The sequence below is a fragment of the Planococcus citri genome, chromosome 4 (genome assembly GCF_950023065.1).
Source record: "Planococcus citri chromosome 4, ihPlaCitr1.1, whole genome shotgun sequence".
Classification (NCBI taxonomy): Eukaryota; Metazoa; Arthropoda; class Insecta; order Hemiptera; family Pseudococcidae; genus Planococcus; species Planococcus citri.
This window is the reverse complement of record NC_088680.1, coordinates 10,223,729-10,243,176: the sequence shown is the minus strand read 5'-3', so window position 1 is coordinate 10,243,176 and position 19,448 is coordinate 10,223,729. Positions and strand designations below refer to the sequence as shown.

Here is a 19,448-nt window from a genome sequence, read left to right as displayed (position 1 = left end):
AAATACTTGAAAAGTTCAAAATGCAATGCCCTTTCGAACAGTGAAATCAGTTTTGATCAATATATCGTAGCTTTGGTGGCATGCGCTGCTAAAGTTGAGTACCTACGAGTACCTCGAGATAATGTGAAAATAGTTGAAGCCCTCCCACCTGCCCCCTGAATTTTTTTGGTCGAATTGACATAGAATGACCCTAAAACAAACAAGAAAAACGATTTTTATTCACCATACTTATCTACACATGTTTTTTTGTTCTTTTCGAGGCATTTTTCGTCCAGAATAAGTACGTTAAAAATCTACAAAAGAAAAACACAAAGTACCCACTTATTCGATATTACCAGCATGTGAAAATTTCAGCGTCAAAAATGTTCTATTTTTTTAATAGAAAAAAAAAGAATACGATTCTTTATTTTAATTTTGTATTTGTTGAACATTACATAAACAAGTAGAACTATTGGCCTAGACCTTCACCAAAGCATACCAAAGATGATGAAATTGCAAAATCCATCCTTTTAAGGACACCGAAATTCTGACATTTCCTTGAGATCCGTTTCCGAGACTATAGTGCTTTAAGCTGACAGTCCTTGTATAGCTTCTTTGTTCCATGTTTTACCTTTCAACATTCCATTTTGTTCGGCAGCTTCTTCTCTTTGATTCAGTTCATGTTCTCGTTTATTTAAAAGATCCGCTGTAAGATTCAGTCAGTGAGCCAAATTTTAGTCCCCTTCTCTCATAAATGGAATTCAATATCTTGCGAAAAGACAAAGTCCATCCGTAGGACAATTATAGTTTACTACGCCCTTGAGATCAGTAAGCGTAGTTGAACCTGATTGAGCAGACCAATTATATAGTAGATATATGTACCATGTTTTATTTTTCAGGGCTTTGCACATTTCTATATCTTCATTCGACATTCCATTTTGTTTGGCAGCTTCTTCTCTTTGATTCAGTTCCTGTTCTCGTTTATTCAAAAGATCCGCTGTTAAATTCAGTGCACGTTCTCGTGTATTTACAAGATCCTCTTTGGTTTTGACAAGTTCTTCTCTCAGCTTGAGCGTATCTTCTTGGATTTTCTCTGGACTAGCACTGTAACTGCCATCAATATTGTAATTGAATGCAAACAAGAAGAACAGCACCATCACAGAAATTTGAATCCCAGAATTCATATTGAATGCTTGGTTTTTAGATCTTTAATGTAGGTAGTGAGTTTTTTAAATTCTTCAATAACTAAGTATCTATATTCTGAAAAAAAAAAAAAAAAAAGGATAAGCTAGTTTGGCAATAGGTAAGGCATTGGCTGTGTCAATTTTATAAAACTTTTTTCAATTAAAAATTCATTTGAAAATATTAAATTTGGATTTGCTGAAAGAACACGATTACATTTTTTACCATCATTTTGGTTGAATTGCCCAAATTCACCTTTTTTGTTTAGATTTTTTCAAACACCTAGTACCTAGGTACCTTTATAATTATGAGAAAAAATATGAATTTTAAAAATTTGATCCACGTGATAGCATAACATGCATTTAGGTATTGGAATGTACTTTTACCCTTATAAAAACGATCCCAGCGTTATTTTTCCCAAAATGGAATTTTCGTAAAATGTTCTCAGGTCGTAACTGCTAATTCGGTCCATTTTGACCGAACCGGACTAGGTACTGGGTCATTCCATGTCAACTCGAACAAAAAAAGGTGATTTTGAAAGTCATGTCTTCCGATTTCACTCACATTTTTTTTACAATATATACCCACCCAGTAAGTAAGAACCCCGAAATTGGTTTGGTCCCGGTGGGGGGGGCTTCCTGAGCTATTTTTACATTGTCTCTCGGGGTACTCAACTTCAGCAGCCCATTCCTCCAAAACTATGATACTTTGATCAAAACTGATTTCACAGTTCGAAAGGACATTGCATTTCGAACTTCTTAAGAATTTTGAAATTCGCAAAAGTTGAAAGTTGAACTTTCAATTTGAAAGTTCAAATTTCAAAATAGCGCTGTAAGTGAGAACTACCATTTAAAATTTTGAAAAAATTTCCATAAATGTACCTTTTGATGCTTTTTCGAAATATTCAAGTTTCAAGATGGGATCTCTCAATGGAGGGGGAGCACTCCCACCACCAATTTTGAGCGAAACTTTCGAAAGAAAAGCTGGGGCATGTGATATATCAAATTCTATATTTTTGGTGACGCTGAGCACGAATATGACGTCATATTTTTGATATAACTCCATCCACGGCCCCCAGCACCTCCCCAAAGAGGGTAAAAGTTCAAAAAAGCGTTTTGTTCGTGTGACACATGGAATAGTATGTTTTTGGTGACGCTGAACACGAATATGACGTCAGATTCTTGATTGAACCCCATCCACGGCCCCCAACAATGTTCTTGAACTTTTACCTATTGGGGGAGGTTCTGGGGGCCATGGGTGAAGTCGATTCGAAAAACTAAGGCAATATTCGTGTTCAGCGATATCGAAAACATACTATTTCATGTGTCACACGAATGTAACCATTTTTTTTTGGGGGGGGGGGTCATCTTCTTTGGGCAGGTGCTGGGGGCCGTGGACGGGTCCAATCAAAAATCTGACGTCATATTCGTGTTCAGCGTCACCAAAAACATAGAATTCGATACATCACATGCTCCAGATTTTTTTCGAAAGTTTTGCACAAAATTGGGGTGGGGGTGCTCCCCTTCCATTGAGAGATCCCATCTCGAAACTTACATATTTCGAAATAACATCGAAAAGTACATCTATGGAAATTATTTCAAAATTTTAAATGGTAGCTCCCACTTACAGCGTCATTTTGAAATTTGAACTTTCAATTTAAAAGTTCAACTTTCGAATTTTGAAAATTTCAAAATGCTTAAAAAGTTTACAATTTAATACCCTTTCGAATTGTGAAATCAGTATTGATCAAAGTATCATAGTTTTGGCGAAATGGGCTGCTGAAGTTGAGTACCTCGAGACAATGTGAAAATAATGGACGCCCCCCACCCGCTCCCTGAGGGGCTGGGACCAAACTAATTGCGGGGTTCTTACTTTTATTGGGTGGGTATATATTCTAAAAAAAATTTGAGGGAAATCGAAAGACATGACTCAAAAACGTTGGTTGAGTTGACATGGAATGACGTTACTGAAAAATTGAATTACTGCGTAGGCTACTTACAATTTTTGAAAATGGCAAATGTTTCCAAGCGATTAAAGATTTTTTTTACCAAAAAAAAATAATAATAAAAATGATGGATAGAAGGATCACTAATCCTAGTTTGAAAAAGTTTCGGCAAAATCGTGTAAGGTAGAGCGTGGGGTAATTGCAAAGCACTTTTTGATTAGTGACACTTTGAGAGGACGCTGTGAGAAGACTATTGCACGGATGAAGTTGAAATTTGTACCACTTATACTTAAGGGGTTCTCTATCAATGGTAAAATTTTGGTAAAATTTGGTCCACAAATCGTGGAAAAAGTTGCAATTTGAAAATTTGAAAATCGACTTTTGCATTTACCCCATGTTGGGGTAAATGCAAAAGTGGGCGATATTCTTTTTATTTTTTTAGTTTTTTGCATTTTCAACACACTCACTGTATTCTACGTGTCATTTGCTAACTTTTGATGCATTTGTGGTCTTGATTCGGTTAAAAATTCGATAACTTTTCCACTTCCCAAAAAAATTTTTAGGGGAGTGAAAAAATGTTGAAAAATTATTTTTTTAAAAACTCGCTAAAATGAACAAAAAATCAACTATTGATCATTTCTGACGTTTTTTATGTAAAAAACTCGACATAGAAATACATTTTTCATCAAATATATTTGTAAAACATTAAAAAGGAGCGATAACTTTGAAATTCAGTAAAAATGTTAATCACTTCTCTAATGTGTAACTCATCATGTGACCGTGGAAGTTTATTTTTTTTTGTAATTTCGAACCATTTTCAAGTCATTTAGGGCAAAAACATATTTGCGTGGTAAATGCAAAAATGAAAAAAAAAATCATTTTTGCAATTACCCCGAGTCAATTTTTTCTGGGGTAATTCAAAAACGCAATTTACGGTCAAAATAAAAAAAAATTTCAAATTGCGATATCTTACCTTAAACTTTGATCCTTCATGACCCTAAACCGTGAAAATTCCAGATAAATCGACAGTTTTTTCTATTTCGCATGCATTTTTTAAAAAAACACCTCTCACTTTACTTATGAGTGATTTCAACATGCTTTAATAAAAGTGTTTGCTACGGAGCGACAAGTTGAACCCCGCGAGTTGTGACCAGGTAAATATGTCGGCAAAGGTTGTCGCTTCGACACCCCCTAAAATTGATATTTTTTTGCATGAGGTCACAATTTTGCAATTACCCCACTCTACCTTACATAAATTGATCAAACTTGTCGAAGCCCCTCTCCGAAAATGAAAAGTGCTTGATCTCGAAATAAATAAATTTTAAAAATAGTTAAATTGAGCTCTAAAGTCAGGTACCTAACTGCTTATTTTTGAAATAGTGTACTTACATACTTTATACTGGTGTACTGCAGTTAAATCAAATATAGTGATCACTTCAGTCAATTTCTATAGCTTAAACTTGATTACACGATTGAGAAATAAATTAATTACATTCACAAAGGCACAACTAAAAAAGTAATTTATTATATGTTTGCATTTGAATATAAATACCGAAAAAAATTAAAAAATGCATGAAATATGTAGGTACCTCACGTGATTTTCTGTGTCATATACTCGTGGGTATTTACCCACCAATGATAATTTTATTAGAAGAAAATGCATGCATTTATTCTAGGTAGGTACGTACTTATGTACTTATCATGTTTCTTATCGGCCAGTTATTGGAAATGCAGTTAGGTAATATACTTACCCAATTTTCACTATACCTAATTAAAATTGCTAAACTGAACATTTTATTTAAAAAAATACAGATTATGTTATTTTTCTGAAAACTGAATTGACGTGAAACGTTTAATGATAAGTACCTATTTATTTTTTGAAATGATTTCAGTTTCTGGGGATGCCCGAAACATCTTTAGTGGATGTTTATTTCCCAGAAAGTTTCGTCGTTGCGATGAACTAACCTTAAGAAAATCCAAGAGAAAAAAGTTTCATTTGTGTTTTAGGACCCCTAAACCCCATTTTTGATTATTTTTCACGATGTCAGAAATTATTTATTTTGCAAAGAGCATGGCCTGAAATTACGTATAAGTCTTATTTTGTAATGTTGGAAAATTATACCTCCCACACATTGAAGTTTCAACCTCGAGTGTCCAAGTTATTTCTGTTTCCAGGGAGTAACTTGAAATTTTTGATTGGGAAGTTGGGGGAGGGGATGCAACCGAAGATGTGTCGACTGATATGAGAAAAAAAATACTAATTTTGCCGAATAAAGCGAAAGATGAGAAATTTATTTTGTAAAAGAGAAACATTCAAAAAATCGTACTTCAAGGTTGATGAAAACGCAATGTTTTTTATGTGAATGAGTTTGATTCTTTTCGATTTTAAAATTTTAGAATTTTAATGATGATTTTTTTCAGTTTCTCAATTTTTCCATAATATGTTACAAATGCTTACCTATACTTAGTGTAGATTTTATCATAATTCTCAAGTTGGTTACCACGAATGTCAAGCAATTCTTATGTCTACTTACCAACATGTTTTTACTTTTCAATAGGTGCTGTGGTCATTGCTATAATATCTCAATGCAATATTATGTGGAAAAACTACATCGATTGGATTGTTTGTTATGGTCCATTTTATTACGTGATGTGGGGTTTGGTCAGAGAAACTGATCCATTGTTGGTTACATCGTTTCTTTACATCATTTCTGGAATCATCACTCGAGTCACTTTTGTCATCTCGTTGTGAGTTTTTTGTTTTTTTAATGAAATAAAATTAAAATACATATAAAGTATTACATTTACGTTTCGTTTCCGCAGATCTCAGTTAGCCAAGTACGTTCCTTCATCTAAACATCTGTTGGTCTTTTGTTTCAACTCGATGTTCGGTCTGGCTTTGAAAATAGCTTTCCAGATATCCTACGAAAAATTTTATTACACTGTGAGTAAAAAAATTCTATTCCAATCTCTCGAACTATGAACTATGAATCGAAGATTATTTAAAATACTTCGTATTATCAATAAGTACAGAATTCTCAAGCTCATTTTTTTTTTGTAATGATTTATGTTTTAGGATGCCATTTTTAGAGTTCTTTTAGTGATCATGGTAGCAGCAATTGGGAAAAAAATGTTTACTTCACTAACAAAATTCAAGCCTAGAAATATGGAAGATTATTAAGAACGTTCAATTTACCTACCTATCCAGAAAGTGTTAACTACCCATTTAGGTAGGTATCAAAATGAATTATGAAACATGTGCGTAGGTACGATTTGTTGTGCAGGTATAAAGATACCTAATCTCATTATCAAGAAGACTATTTTGTTGTTTTTTATTTCAATTAATTAAAGATAAATTTTATTTTATAAGAATGTTTTTATTTTTTTACAATTACACGTTTGAAATGTAACAGTGTTGTCTTATTTACAAAAAATGGAAATAATTTTGAATTAAAACTGAAAAATTTGAGACGAGAGAAACCTCTCTGTCTTCCACCTTATTCTTTCTAACTCAACCAATAACCACACAGACGTGTCGAAATTGTATTAAATCTCTTCAACGTTTCGTGAATATTGCAATGAAAAAGATATTGTATTTTTTCCCACATCAAGACATTTTGAGACGCGACAGAAACGTGAAAAAAGCTGCAAGGTACATTAAAATAATATAGATATTTGTAGAATAAATCCACATGCAGACATTCATTTCTCAAAAATTGGCCCCGCGTTTCAAGCTTCGAGGAGACGAGGAATCTTCTTTCATTCGTGTACATACTTTTAAACGAAAAATAAAACAAACGAAAAATCTAGGAAATTGATGTACAGAGCCTAAACCATTTCAATTATTTCTGCGAAAAGTAGAATTATTCATCATCGAAAAAAATAGAACATTGTACTGCACCTGTCAATTGCTCAAAATGAATTATTCTCCTAGACAAATATTTGTACTTTGGTATTTAGTCCAGACTTTCTTTCATTGTTATTATTTTGCCACTCTGTACACCCTTTGTTTACCCACGACGACGCGAGTACCTACAATATCTACCCTATGACCTGTTCTCTACAACAAAGCCACAAGAGCAGGAAGAACAGTCTCGAGTCTGGACTACTTGTTATTTATTAAGACAAACAACGGTTCACTCGTCTACCTGGCATAGACATTTACCCAGCTTAAGCAGGAGGAATGGATGGAATCCTCGATCGTAAAAAATCACCCGATAACGGAGTTGATTTTCGAGCTATAATTATCTATATAATTGACCTTCGAAATGCCAAGGTATTTCATAATATTACGAAGAAATAAAGAAATAGCCAGTTTAAGGGTTGATCGTACCACGTTCGGAGTTATTTTCTTGATTTTAGTGCGTTGCTGTTTTCGATTTGGTTGATCGAAATGTAAGTGAATTTTGGCTTCGATTTTTTTTTCATCTGCTAAGATTAGCTTATGTACGTATTATGATTTAAAAAATTCCCAATATTCGATGATTCAAGGTATTTGGAAATAATTTTCGGTGTTATGCTGATCGGCCTCGGATTAATTAATGGAGAAGATCAGAGCAGAGAAGGTAAATGGCTGCTTAATGGGAGAACTATTACGTCCTTTGTGCACGAGAAATCATACGTGACGGAGTCAGTTGCTTCGTCTTGTGTCGTCGTACAGCCCTCGTTGCCTCCTTGTAGACATGTCAGACAGCTGGACATAAGGCCTCATCGAACTGAAAAGTAATTACTTACGGTTTTGTTTAATTGTATATATGTGATTTGCTTTTGTTGAGTATAAAAATGAGGAATCGTATTGTCCAAGATGTACCCTCGTATAGCCAGTTTCTAAGGCAGACAACATATCGAGGTTTTTCAGAAGATCCCGGCGGGGGATTTGTCGACCGATGTGGGAGAAAAATACCAAATCTGATACCTACCATGAATTCACCCCCGCTCTCCTATGAAATTCAAAAACCCCTTCACATCTTTTCAATTTTAAAAAAGAAATCGAATAAAATTTGTTTTTCGACTTTTTTTAGGTAGTTGAATTTGAATCTTTTACATATGTCCATATCGGAGCGCTGGTCACGCTTTCATCCTGAAGTAGCAAATTTCTAATAAGCTTTTCACACAAATAACGTATAGCTAGGCTGAGTTTGAACGTCATTTTCATGCTCAGTTGCCTCAAATTAGACAGAAAACGTATTTAAAATAATTCTGATTTTGAAAACAATTTTCTGGTTCAATTTGGAGCTGTAAAATGAACAAATATTCCAGGGCAACCAAAAACACGTGAGGTAATAATCTGACGCCTGAAATGAATTCATCCGCCTGCCAAAAAATCCTTAAGTAAACCATGTGAAGCTCAATTTCAGCCGTCATTTTGGTGCTCATTGACCTCGGTTTAGTCAGAAAACTTCGTTGTAAAAAAAAGAGTATTTTCAAAGACAATTTTATTGTTTCAATTTTGAGTCATGAAGTGAGCTATGTATTTCCAGTGAAACTGTTTCTTTTGCGAAAAAAAAAATCAAGTAGGAGATGTTTTTTGAGAAATTTTAGATCGCTGGGTCTGAATCCAGTGTTCATTCGGAGCGAGTGTACAAACCAATGCTCAATTTGAACGCCATTTTCTTGCTATGGTCATCTCAAATTTATCAGCAAACGTAATAAAATTTCGTGTTTCCACATAAAAACTTCAGCTAATCAGGTTAATAATTTTGAACTTGAAAAACGAGTTGTTTTTTAGGTCAACAGTAGAATTTTCCATCCTAAAAGAATTAATTCATTTAAGGAAATCATTCGTGAACGAATCGATTAATTTTTTGAAAGAACCATTCGTGAACGAATAATTGATCAATTCTTCAATTCATGAATCAATTCGTTCGCGAATGACTCACTAAAAATTATTCAATTCGTTCGTGAGTGATTCATAAAAAAACAAGTGAATGAATCGATTCGTTCGTGAACGAGTCACTTGACCGAATCAATTCGTTCGCAAATGATTCACCAAAAATTATTCAATTCGTTCGCGAATGATTCGCCAAAAATGTTTTAATTCATTCGCAAATGATTCACCAAAAATTATTCAATTCATTCGTGATTGATTTTTCTAAAATTAAGCAAATGAATCGATTCGTTCGCGAATGATTCACCAAAAATTATTCAATTCATTCGTGAATGATTCTTCTAAAATTAAGCAAATGAATCAATTCGTTCGCGAACGATTCAACAATAATTATTCAATTCGTTCGCGAATGACTCACCAAAAATGTTTCAATTCTCTCGCGAATGATTCACCAAAAATTGTTCAATTCGTTCGTGAATGATTCATCAAAAATCAAGTGAATGAATCAATTCGTTCATGAACGAATCACTTATACGAATCAGTTCGTTCGCGAATGATTCACGAAAAATTATTCAATTCGTTCGCGAATGATTCGCCAAAAATTATTCAATTCGTTCGTGAATGATTCATCAAAAATTAGGTAAATGAATCGATTCGTTGGTGAACGAGTCACTTATACGAATCAATTCGTTCGCAAATGATTCACCAAAAATTATTCAATTCATTCGTGATTGATTTTTCTAAAATTAGGCAAATGAATCGATTCGTTCGCGAATGATTCACAAAAAATTATTCAATTCATTCGTGAATGATTCTTCTAAAATTAAGCAAATGAATCAATTCGTTCGCGAATGATTCATCAAAAATTGTTCAATTCGTTCGTGAATGATTCATCAAAAATCAAGTGAATTAATCAATTCGTTCATGAACGAGTCACTTATACGAATCAGTTCATTCGCGAATGATTCACGAAAAATTATTCAATTCGTTCGCAAATGATTCTCCAAAAATGTTTTAATTCATTCGCAAATGATTCACCAAAAATTATTCAATTCGTTCCTGAATGATTTTTCTAAAACTAAGCAAATGAATCAATTCGTTCGCGAACGATTCTACAATAATTATTCAATTTGTTCGCGAATGACTCGCCAAAAATGTTTCAATTCGTTCGCGAATGATTCATCAAAAATTGTCCAATTCGTTCGTGAATGATTCATCAAAAATCAAGTGGATGAATCAATTCGTTCGTGAACGATTCACTTATACGAATCAGTTCATTCGCGAATCGTTCACCAAAAATGATTCAATTCGTTCGCGAATCATTCACCAAAAATTATTTAATTTGTTCGTGAATGATTTAACTAAAATTAAGTAAATGAATCGATTCGTTCGTGAATGATTCATCTAAAATTAAGTAAATGAATCAATTTGTTCGCGAATGCTTCAACTAAATTCAAGCAAATGAATCAATTCGTTCGCGAATGACTCACCAAAAATTATTCAATTCGTTCGTGAATGATTCATCAAAAATTAGGTAAATGAATCGATTCGTTAGTGAACAAGTCACTTATACCAATCAATTCGTTCGCGAATGATTCACCAAAAATTATTCAATTCATTCGTGATTGATTTTTCTAAAATCAAGCAAATGAATTAATTCGTTCGCGAACGATTCACCAATAATTATTCAATTTGTTCGCAAATGATTCACCAAAAATTATTCAAATGGTTCGTGAATGATTCATCAAAAATCAAGGAAATGAATCGATTCTTTCCTGAACAAGTCACTTATACGAATCAATTCATTCGCGAATCGTTCATCAAAAATTATTCAATTCGTTCGCGAATGATTCACCAAAAATTAAGTAAATGAATTAATTCGTTCGCGAATGATTCACAAAAAATTATTCAATTTGTTCGCGAATGATTCATCTAAAATCGAGTAAATCAATCGATTCGTTCGCGAATGATTCACCAAAAATTATTCAATTTGTTGGTGAATGATTCTTCAAAAATTAAGTGAATGAATCGATTCGTTCGTGAACGAGTCACGTACATGAATCAATTCGCTCGCGAATGATTCACCAAAAATTATTCAATTCGTTCGTGAATGATTCATCGAAAATTAACTAAGTGAATAAATCAATTCGTTCGCGAATGATTCACTAAAAAATTCAATTCGTTTATGAACGATTCACCTAGAAGTCAATCAATTTGTTCAATCTCAAATCGATTGTGAATGATTAGGTTCACTTCGCTTGAAAACAGATCAATTTCAATACAATATAGTTTCACAAGAACTGAATCAATCGTAAATTAATTGATCCATTTGCGAACGATTCACCAAGAAATCAATCAATTTATTTAATCACCAATCGTTCGTAAATGATTCGATTCGATTGTAAACAGATGAATTGCATAATAAATGTTTCAAAAAAAAGTCACTCAATTTGTTCGTAAACGATTTGCAGGCCTTTAGGTAGGTAGGTACTTTTTTGATTCGAAAAAATTAAAATAAAGATGTGTTTCGGCTAATTTGAGGTCACAGGTGAGTCTGAACTAAATAATTATGTATATAATTTTTTTTTGGGGGGGGGGGAGAGAATGTACCATCAATCCTTTGTTCAAGAAATTACATTTTTCATCGAATAATTCGATCTCTGAACTGGTGCTCAATTTTGAGTTCATTTTTATGCTCAGTGACCTCAAATTGGTTCTAACCAACACCACGTTTTGTTTTCAGAGTTTTCCAAACGTTTATTCTAAAAACCTGTCTTTCTGAATATTTTTGATCGTGGATGGGAAGGGGCGAAAGGGGATTGATTCAAAAGGGTAGAAACGAAAAAAATTGGCCAAAATAGCATCATTTATTAGCAACGATCGATACATCGTTTCACTTTTTAAAAAAATAATTCGATTTGGAAATCCTCATTCTCAAAATCATGATTACCTACCTAAAAAAAAACCGCAATCGAATTTGAAATTAAAATTTAGGAAACTTGAATGAGCATATAAACATAAAAAATAGTTCAATTCAAAATAAAACCCTCGATACTTTTCCTGCAGTAAAAAAAAAACAGACATCTGAAAATTATCCTCAAATTCTTTCTTGCCAAACCATAGACCACATTGCATTTAAAATTTCGCGAAATCTGAATCCAAAAATTCAAATAATTTCTGCAAATAACATAAAATCAAACAGCTGCTTTCCTCAAATCATAGATAGCGTTACATGAAACCTTGCTGGCCTCTAAACGTGCTCGATGATTATCAAGTAAATTCGCTAACAAGACCGAATACAGTTTCAACAATTTCTTAATGACCTTAATGCAATTAAAATTGGGAATCGTGTTCGACCTTTCTCTTTAATGTACTATAGGTATGCTTAAACCATGCCTTAAGTATTATTAGTAGGTATACTTACCTATCAATGAAGCATATCTCATTTCATCTCATTTCCAAAGCATGCCCATGCTCTGCTACAAGTACCTATTTCTTTATCCAAACTTGGAAAAATAATTCCAGACAAATCCAGTGAGGTGGAAAGGGGAGGGGCTCAAATTTCAGTTCATTCGGTGCCCTAACAATATTTGTTTCTATTTCATTGTAAAAGATTAGAAACAAATAAACGATTTTGAAAAAAAAAATTGGTTACTATGTATCCTGCAGATGGTATTGGTTCCAACTACACGATACAAAATTAAAGTGGACATTTCAATGTGAAGATACAGCAAGAGCAGGGGTGACTGGGAGAAGTACCAGGAAGAAAAGAACCCACTCTTCCTAATTCGTGAAAAGAAATTTTCTCAATAGTGCGGGGGTCAAGTGCACTGCATCTGGCGCACTGGACGGGCTCGGTAATGTAATAAAATAAGAGCTCCCCGGTATATTGGATTTAAACTCGTAGTATACTTTCAAAGAAAAAGAATCCCAGGCGACTCGGGTTGTATATCAATTTTACAAGTTGCGGGTAACTATTTGATGTTGGGCGATAGGTAGTAATATTTTACACGACAGTCAATAACCCTTTGAAAAGTATCAGGTAAGTTGGCTAAAGCTAAAGCTTACGTAAAAGCACGGATGTAAGAGAGAGAGAAAAAGCACCGAACACTTGAGAAAGCAAGGTACTCGGAAAGCTACTATAAAGTTTAATATTTGATTTTAAACGCGGTTCATATTGATAAGGGTGTCATCCGTCAAGCGAGCTTTTAGAAATTACTTTTTTTTCCTCCGTCCCACCCTCCCCCTACCGTCTGCATGGTCCCTCATCTTACGTTATATATTATAGTGTACGAGTATAACTTTGTGGCGTTTCGGGCTTGTTATACAGTATAGAGGTACTTTATGTGTACACAGGATCAAAATAACCGCGTCTCCGGAACTGCTCGGAGTGCCGGAGAGGACGTCCGCAGGGCTGATGTACGGGCCAAGAGTCATATTTAGCAGCAACGGCCACCGAGAGAACCTAGAGAGACAAGATAACGACCCGAAACCATTATCGTGGGCGGAATATCTCGGTCTGGAAGATGTCACTGTAACAAAAACCGCCGTGCACTCCGTCACGGCTAAGTACTACGATCCGAACACCGTCGTCACGTTCAACGTGAGGGGATGCCATCCGTCCAAACTTCCATTCAACTTGCCACTTTGCAATAATAACGCCACTTCCAGCTCAGCAGCCGTTAACAGCCTCGCGAAAGAAGTGCATTATGCTCCTTATAATTAAATCTTAATTATACGAGTAATTGCGCTCGAGGTGCGGTGGGATCTGGCCCTTGCCTGATCTAGCAGTATCTATATGACGCTTACGAGAGTTATGATGCCCTTCTATTTTATTAAACGTGTGTGTGTGTGTGAGTATTTGTGTACTTGAACAGATCATAGGAAGTGTGTATGTAGGTAACTGGGTGTACCAACGTGTGTATAGTTATGTATACCTCTGCTTACTAAACATACGTTTTTCTGATTTGTATACTTTGTATTTGGTTAGTCTATCGTCTCATGACTTTTTTAAATGTTTATTGAATAAGTATGTACTAAGTTCGTAGGTAGTTATTCCAAATTAAAATAAATTTTATTTTTTCGGAAGAATATAATTTTTATGGAGATTTGTCTCATTTTTACCTAGTTGGATTTTCGTTAGAGAAAGAAATGATGCAAACTATGCAAACCATTGAATTTCGTCAACGTAAAACAAAGCCAAAAGGGGATGCATTGGAATCCATTAAACAGTCTCAAGGTCTCAGTGGGTTGCTTTTAAAGAATAAAAAAAAAATCAAAACAAGAAAAGGCAGATTTTTTTAGCAAGTTAATGAAGTAAGTTGCCTCAAATAATTGGAAACAATGAAATTCGATGAGATAACGTATCAAGTACCTACCTATCTACACACAAAATGTTTAGGAAATGTCGAAAAATTGAGATATAAGGACGAAATAATGTGTCAATGAGAAGGGGGCGGAGACTGAAATTTTCTCAACTTTTTTCGCCAGATTTTTCCAATTTTGTACACCAGATCTTCCCTCTAGAATTTTTTTGCCTAATTAGCCAGATGTGGTTTGAACAAATTTTGAAAGGGGGAGTTGGAAACAAAAATTTTGAATACCTACCTGATTCAAAACAAAAAGTTTTAAGGTTAATTATTCTATTGGAAGATTGATAATTGCCACTTTTTTCATGTTTTTCCCCAGGCGTTTGGTCTTGGAAAATAAAATTCATGAAGAGCTCAGAACATTTCTTTGTCAAACCAAAGCGATGGGCGAAAGCTGTAGAAAATTTAGTTGTAAGTCCATAGAAAGTCTTATTTTTGTTCCAAAATTACCAAAAGAGTTCTGATTTTTTTTTCAAATTTGCTTAAGCTATAAGGTTCTGATTTTTTTTTCTTGCCCAGGTCAAAAAGTGTTAATTCTTGATCGGAAAATGTAAAAGAAAGCGTCAATTTTTGGCTAAATAGTAAAGAAGTGTCAATTTTTGGCACAATTGCTGAAAAATGTCCATTTATATCAAAATTGTCAAAAAAATAACCATTTTTATCAAAGTGGTTGAAAATGGCCGTGTTTATCAAAGTTGTCAAAAATAGATATTTTTATCAAAGTTGTGAAAAAGTGGCCATTTTTATCAAAGTTGTGAAAAAGTGGCCTGTTTTATCAAAATTGTGAAAAATGGGCATTTTTTAAATCAAAATTGTCAAAAACAGCCATTTTTATCAAAATTGTCAAAAAATGGCAATTTTTATCAAAGTTGTCAAAGAATGGACATTTCTGTCAAAGTTGTCAAAATTGCCAAAAAATGGCGATTTTTATCAAAGTTGTCAAAAATGGCGATTTTTATCAAAGTTGTCAAAAATGGCCATTTTTATCAAAACTGTCAAAAATGGCCCTTTTTATCAAAGTTGTCAAAATGGCCCTTTTTATCAAAGTTGTCAAGAAGTGACAATTTTCATCAAAGTTGTCAAAAATGGCTAGTTTTATCAAGATTATGAAAAAATAACCATTTTTATCAAATTTGTCAAAAAATGGCCATTTCTGTCAAAGTTGTCAAAATTGCCAAAAATAGCAATTTTTATCAAAGTTGTCAAAAATGGTCAGTTTTATCAAAATTGTGAAAAAATAGCCATTTTTATCAAAATTGTCAAAAAATAGCCATTTTTATCAAAACTGTCAGAAAATGGCCATTTCTGTCAAAGTTGTCAAAATTGCCAAAAAATGGCAATTTTTATCAAAGTTGTCAAAAATGGCCAGTTTTATCAAGATTGTGAAAAAATAACCATTTTTATCAAATTTGTCAAAAAATGACCAGTTCTGTCGAAGTTGTCAAAATTGCCACAAAATAGCAATTTTTATCAAAATTGTCAAAAATGGCCATTTTTTTCAAAATTGTCAAAACTGGCCATTTTTTTCAACATTGTCAAAAATAGGCATTTTTATCAAAATTGTTAAAAAATTTGCGATTTTTATCGACGTTGTCGAAAAATTGCCATTTTTATCAAAGTAGTCAAAAGTGGCCATTTTTATCAAAATTGTCAAAAATGGTCAGTTTCATCAAAATTGTGAAAAAAACAGCCATTTATATCAATACTTATTGTCAAAAAATACCTACCCATTTTTATCAAAATTGTCAAAAAACAGCCATTTTTACCAAAATTGTCAAGAAATAGCCATTTTTATCAAAATTGTGAAAAAATGGCCATTTCTAGTTCTCCAACTTTGGTTAGAGAAAGAAAAGGAAAGATGATCTGGTTGGAGCGAAGCGAGGACGAAAACTTTTGAACATTTATAAGTAATTCAAGAAGTAAAAACCCATGGTTTTTGGTACCTAACTCTTTGATTTTCCCAGCTTACGAAACTTCTTCCCAACTTATTACTAACATTTTTCTATTTGTGGGATGGAGGGAGGGGAGGCTTGACCCCTCCCCCTTCGGCACGTCTCTGATATTTTATTAACAGTCAAGTCTTCAGAAATACGAGTATGCATATTATATTTGTAAAATTATGATACATTTTTGCAGATCAACATACCTACTTGATATAAATTATGTAATGTGATTTAGCAAAAAAAAAAAAAAAAGTTCATGTAATTAATAAATAACACATTCTTTCTTCTCCTTCACTATAAAAGAATTCTTATCACACCATTTCGAGATGAGATCTTGATAAATCCCCAATAATTCCAAGTATTCTGCTTTCACATCGACTTTGCCTGTCCATTTACTAGAAAATCCATTTTTTGCCGAATTGCTATATGTGTACGTATACTTCTCAAAGCTCCAAGTCTGCTCCTTATCGCCTTGAGGAGTCACAGTTAGAAAAATACTAGCTCCTGGGAGAGCCCAAAATTGGATAATTTTGCCTTCGCTGTATCTGAACTGCATTTCAACCGAATCTTTTCCTTTCTGCCACAAGAACGTAACATCTCCATTGGCATTTCGAGTGTAATCAAAAACGTATTCGATGGTTTCAAACTTCCTGGTCTCATTTTGGCCTGCTACCAGGGTATTTAGAAAATCTTTGTTGAAGCCGGGAAGTTCAAAACGAGTATCTGAGGTGTTTTCGAGTTTGGTCGCAGGTTCATTTTCTGTAAGATTAACATTTATTTTACTAACTTGTGTTAATTTGCATTTCAAAATTGTGAAAATTCTTCAAAGATTCGGAGTTTGTATGTTTTTTGTCACGATATAGATTTTTTTCATCGCTTAAATGAACCTTACCTGTACTAGGATGTATAGAAGTAGCAGCATTATTTTGGAGTTGTGGATTCTATATGAAGGAAAATGTATCTGATTAAAATCAACTCGTTACTCTGGATAGGTTTAGGTACCTATAATGAGTAGATTCAGTAGATAGACACTTACATCTTTAACATTTACAAGCACAGGATTACTGTTCACGGTTCCATTCGAGGTTGTAACTTGGCAGAAATATTTTCCAGCTGATAATTTACTAACTTTTTGTAGTGCTAGATGTTCATCTGAAGCTATGATACCAGCTTTAAAGTCAGTCGATATCTGCGTATCCTAGATTGAAAAAAATGAAAAATAAATGAAAGAAATGTGTTGAAAATTGTTACCTATTTGCTTATATTATTAACTCAGCAAATGTAAATTTCACCAATGTCAAGAAATCACAAGAAGCTAGACTACATATTTGCTGCCGATGAACTTTCACCTTGATTAATTTTTATGCATTTGATAAGATATAAAAAAATTATGGAGGATTACCTAAATTTTTCCAAAAACTCCAATTCAATTGAAAATGATAGGTAATTGATGAGATTTGGTTTTGAAAAATCAGCTTCAGAAGTTCAGAACAAATTTTCATCAGGATTATCAGAAATTAAGCAGGTATATATTCATTTCAAAAATTGACATGTTGAGTTTTCTTCTAAACTTGCTTGCTTTTAAATTCTCAAATTAAAAATAGCAGGCAAATCAGCCTAAGGGCTCAACTTTTATTTGCTGAAGTTGAAGCTTTCATGTATTTATGTATTATGCACCTAACTGTAAGTCGAATAGTTTTCTGCAATAAAATAAGTACCTACCTAGGTAATAAATAAATAGGTAATTTCTACTTACGTTATGAAACCAATTAATTTTATCAGTTTTGGTTGAACTTCGTTTAAAGTTACAAGTAATGTAGGTATCGTCACCTTCCTTAATATCAATCGGAATCACTCGTAATTCTGATCCCAGGTTTGCAATAACAGCAGGCGTATCTGAAGAACACCGAAAATACGTACATTATTTCGATGCAAAGACTGCATTTAAAAAAAGGAAAATTTTTACCTGTATTCGCAGCATCCGCAATGTAACATAATATGTGTAATGAAGTTATCACAAAGCCAATTAGGCCTACACCTGTTTCAAAATTCGCACGAATCACCAAGTAAAGTCAATTTGAATCAAAAAAAAAAAAAACAAAAAACAATACCTAATTTAATCCACTTACCAAGAATTTTCATTTTACAGATTCTTAAATGAACACGAATCCATAAATTAAATGATGATTTTAAGGAACAGAACTGTGAGTACCTTGGTACCTTCTGTCCACGAATGCGTTGAATGGATTGAAAAATAAATAAAATTAGAAATAAAAATAAAAATGTTATTACTGAGGCGTGCTTATAATATTGACGGTTCATTTCATTGCAGTAGATAATGATAACTGATAAGAAGTTCGTCTACACGAGTGGTTATGGGCATCATTTGAACGATTCTAATGTTTTCTTATTTTTGATGATTATTTTTTATTTTTTTTTTAAATTAGTAAATTGTGAGTTTTGCGAATCACGTGGCTCCTTTGGTTTACAAGATAGGCAACCAGTCATAAAAATCGTTTTGAGCTGAAAATGGAAACCTAAAATTCCCTCTGTGCTCTATAATTTCATCACGCAAATTTGACTGGAAGTGGTTTCAAGCTTTTCTGGAGTCTCTACTGACATTTTGGCAATTGCAGTTTTTCAAAAAACCACATGAAATCTGTTCAAATTGAGGTACTTTAACATGTAACCCTATTCTCGCGTTTGGTGATTAGTTGCCCACTTGACCCGAAATTTTTCACACCGTACAAAGGTAGATCGAATGACCAGGCAAAAATTTATCATCTGTCAAAATTTCAAGTGCCAAAGTGGGTTTTTCGATTTTTGGTGAATTTTTGAAAATCAAATTTAGCCCACAGATGAGGGAAAAAAATTAAAATTTTACCAAATTGACCAAGAAAGCTGAAATTTAGGATATACCCTATTTTCGACATGCCAAATCGATTGGAATCTGTTTCAACCCGTTTTGAGTAGTTCTGGAGCCTCCAGCAGATTTTTAGAACTCGAAATTCCCACAAAATTTCATCAGAATGGAGTTGGAAAGCTGAAATTTATTCTGCAAACTAATGTACCGGGAGGGGATGCGCCCGCAGCTTCCACCTAAAGGGAAGTTGTGCTCCGGAGGAAGTGGTATCACTGCCAATGGAAAGTTCCATGGAAAGTTCCATAAGGCAGAGACATCTATTGGACCTGGTCCAAGGACC

The 19,448-nt window shown here is 33.6% G+C and overlaps 3 protein-coding genes and 1 long non-coding RNA gene across 5 annotated transcripts in view; 2 read left to right on the top strand and 2 right to left on the bottom strand.

Annotated features, from left to right (window-relative positions):
• Positions 1-6,510, top strand: part of LOC135842620 (uncharacterized) — a 76,724-nt gene extending 70,214 nt beyond the window's left edge. For both annotated transcript variants that reach the window (XM_065360166.1, XM_065360165.1), the window contains 3 exons: positions 5,665-5,854; positions 5,930-6,050; positions 6,183-6,510. In XM_065360166.1, the coding sequence (XP_065216238.1) occupies positions 5,665-5,854; positions 5,930-6,050; positions 6,183-6,287 (416 nt within the window). In that variant the 3' untranslated portion in view covers positions 6,288-6,510. The remainder of the gene's footprint in view (positions 1-5,664; positions 5,855-5,929; positions 6,051-6,182) is intronic.
• Positions 400-4,757, bottom strand: LOC135844323 (uncharacterized). The gene is made up of 2 exons (XR_010558495.1): positions 4,496-4,757; positions 400-1,239 (listed from the first exon to the last, which is right to left on the bottom strand). It is a non-coding gene; the product is annotated as an uncharacterized LOC135844323 (long non-coding RNA).
• A 797-nt stretch (positions 6,511-7,307) lies between the features above and the next one.
• Positions 7,308-14,041, top strand: LOC135844752 (uncharacterized). Its single transcript, XM_065363086.1, has 3 exons — positions 7,308-7,501; positions 7,598-7,828; positions 13,290-14,041. Coding segments are annotated over exons 1-3 (603 nt in total). The 5' UTR covers positions 7,308-7,499; the 3' UTR covers positions 13,660-14,041.
• A 2,350-nt stretch (positions 14,042-16,391) lies between these two features.
• Positions 16,392-18,552, bottom strand: LOC135843948 (uncharacterized). Its single transcript, XM_065362016.1, has 6 exons — positions 18,375-18,552; positions 18,212-18,283; positions 18,002-18,141; positions 17,282-17,443; positions 17,138-17,186; positions 16,392-17,004 (listed from the first exon to the last, which is right to left on the bottom strand). Exons 1-6 carry the CDS (start codon positions 18,385-18,387, stop codon positions 16,508-16,510), a joined length of 933 nt encoding a protein of 310 aa, XP_065218088.1. The 5' UTR covers positions 18,388-18,552; the 3' UTR covers positions 16,392-16,507.
• Between the last annotated feature and the right edge of the window lie 896 nt (positions 18,553-19,448).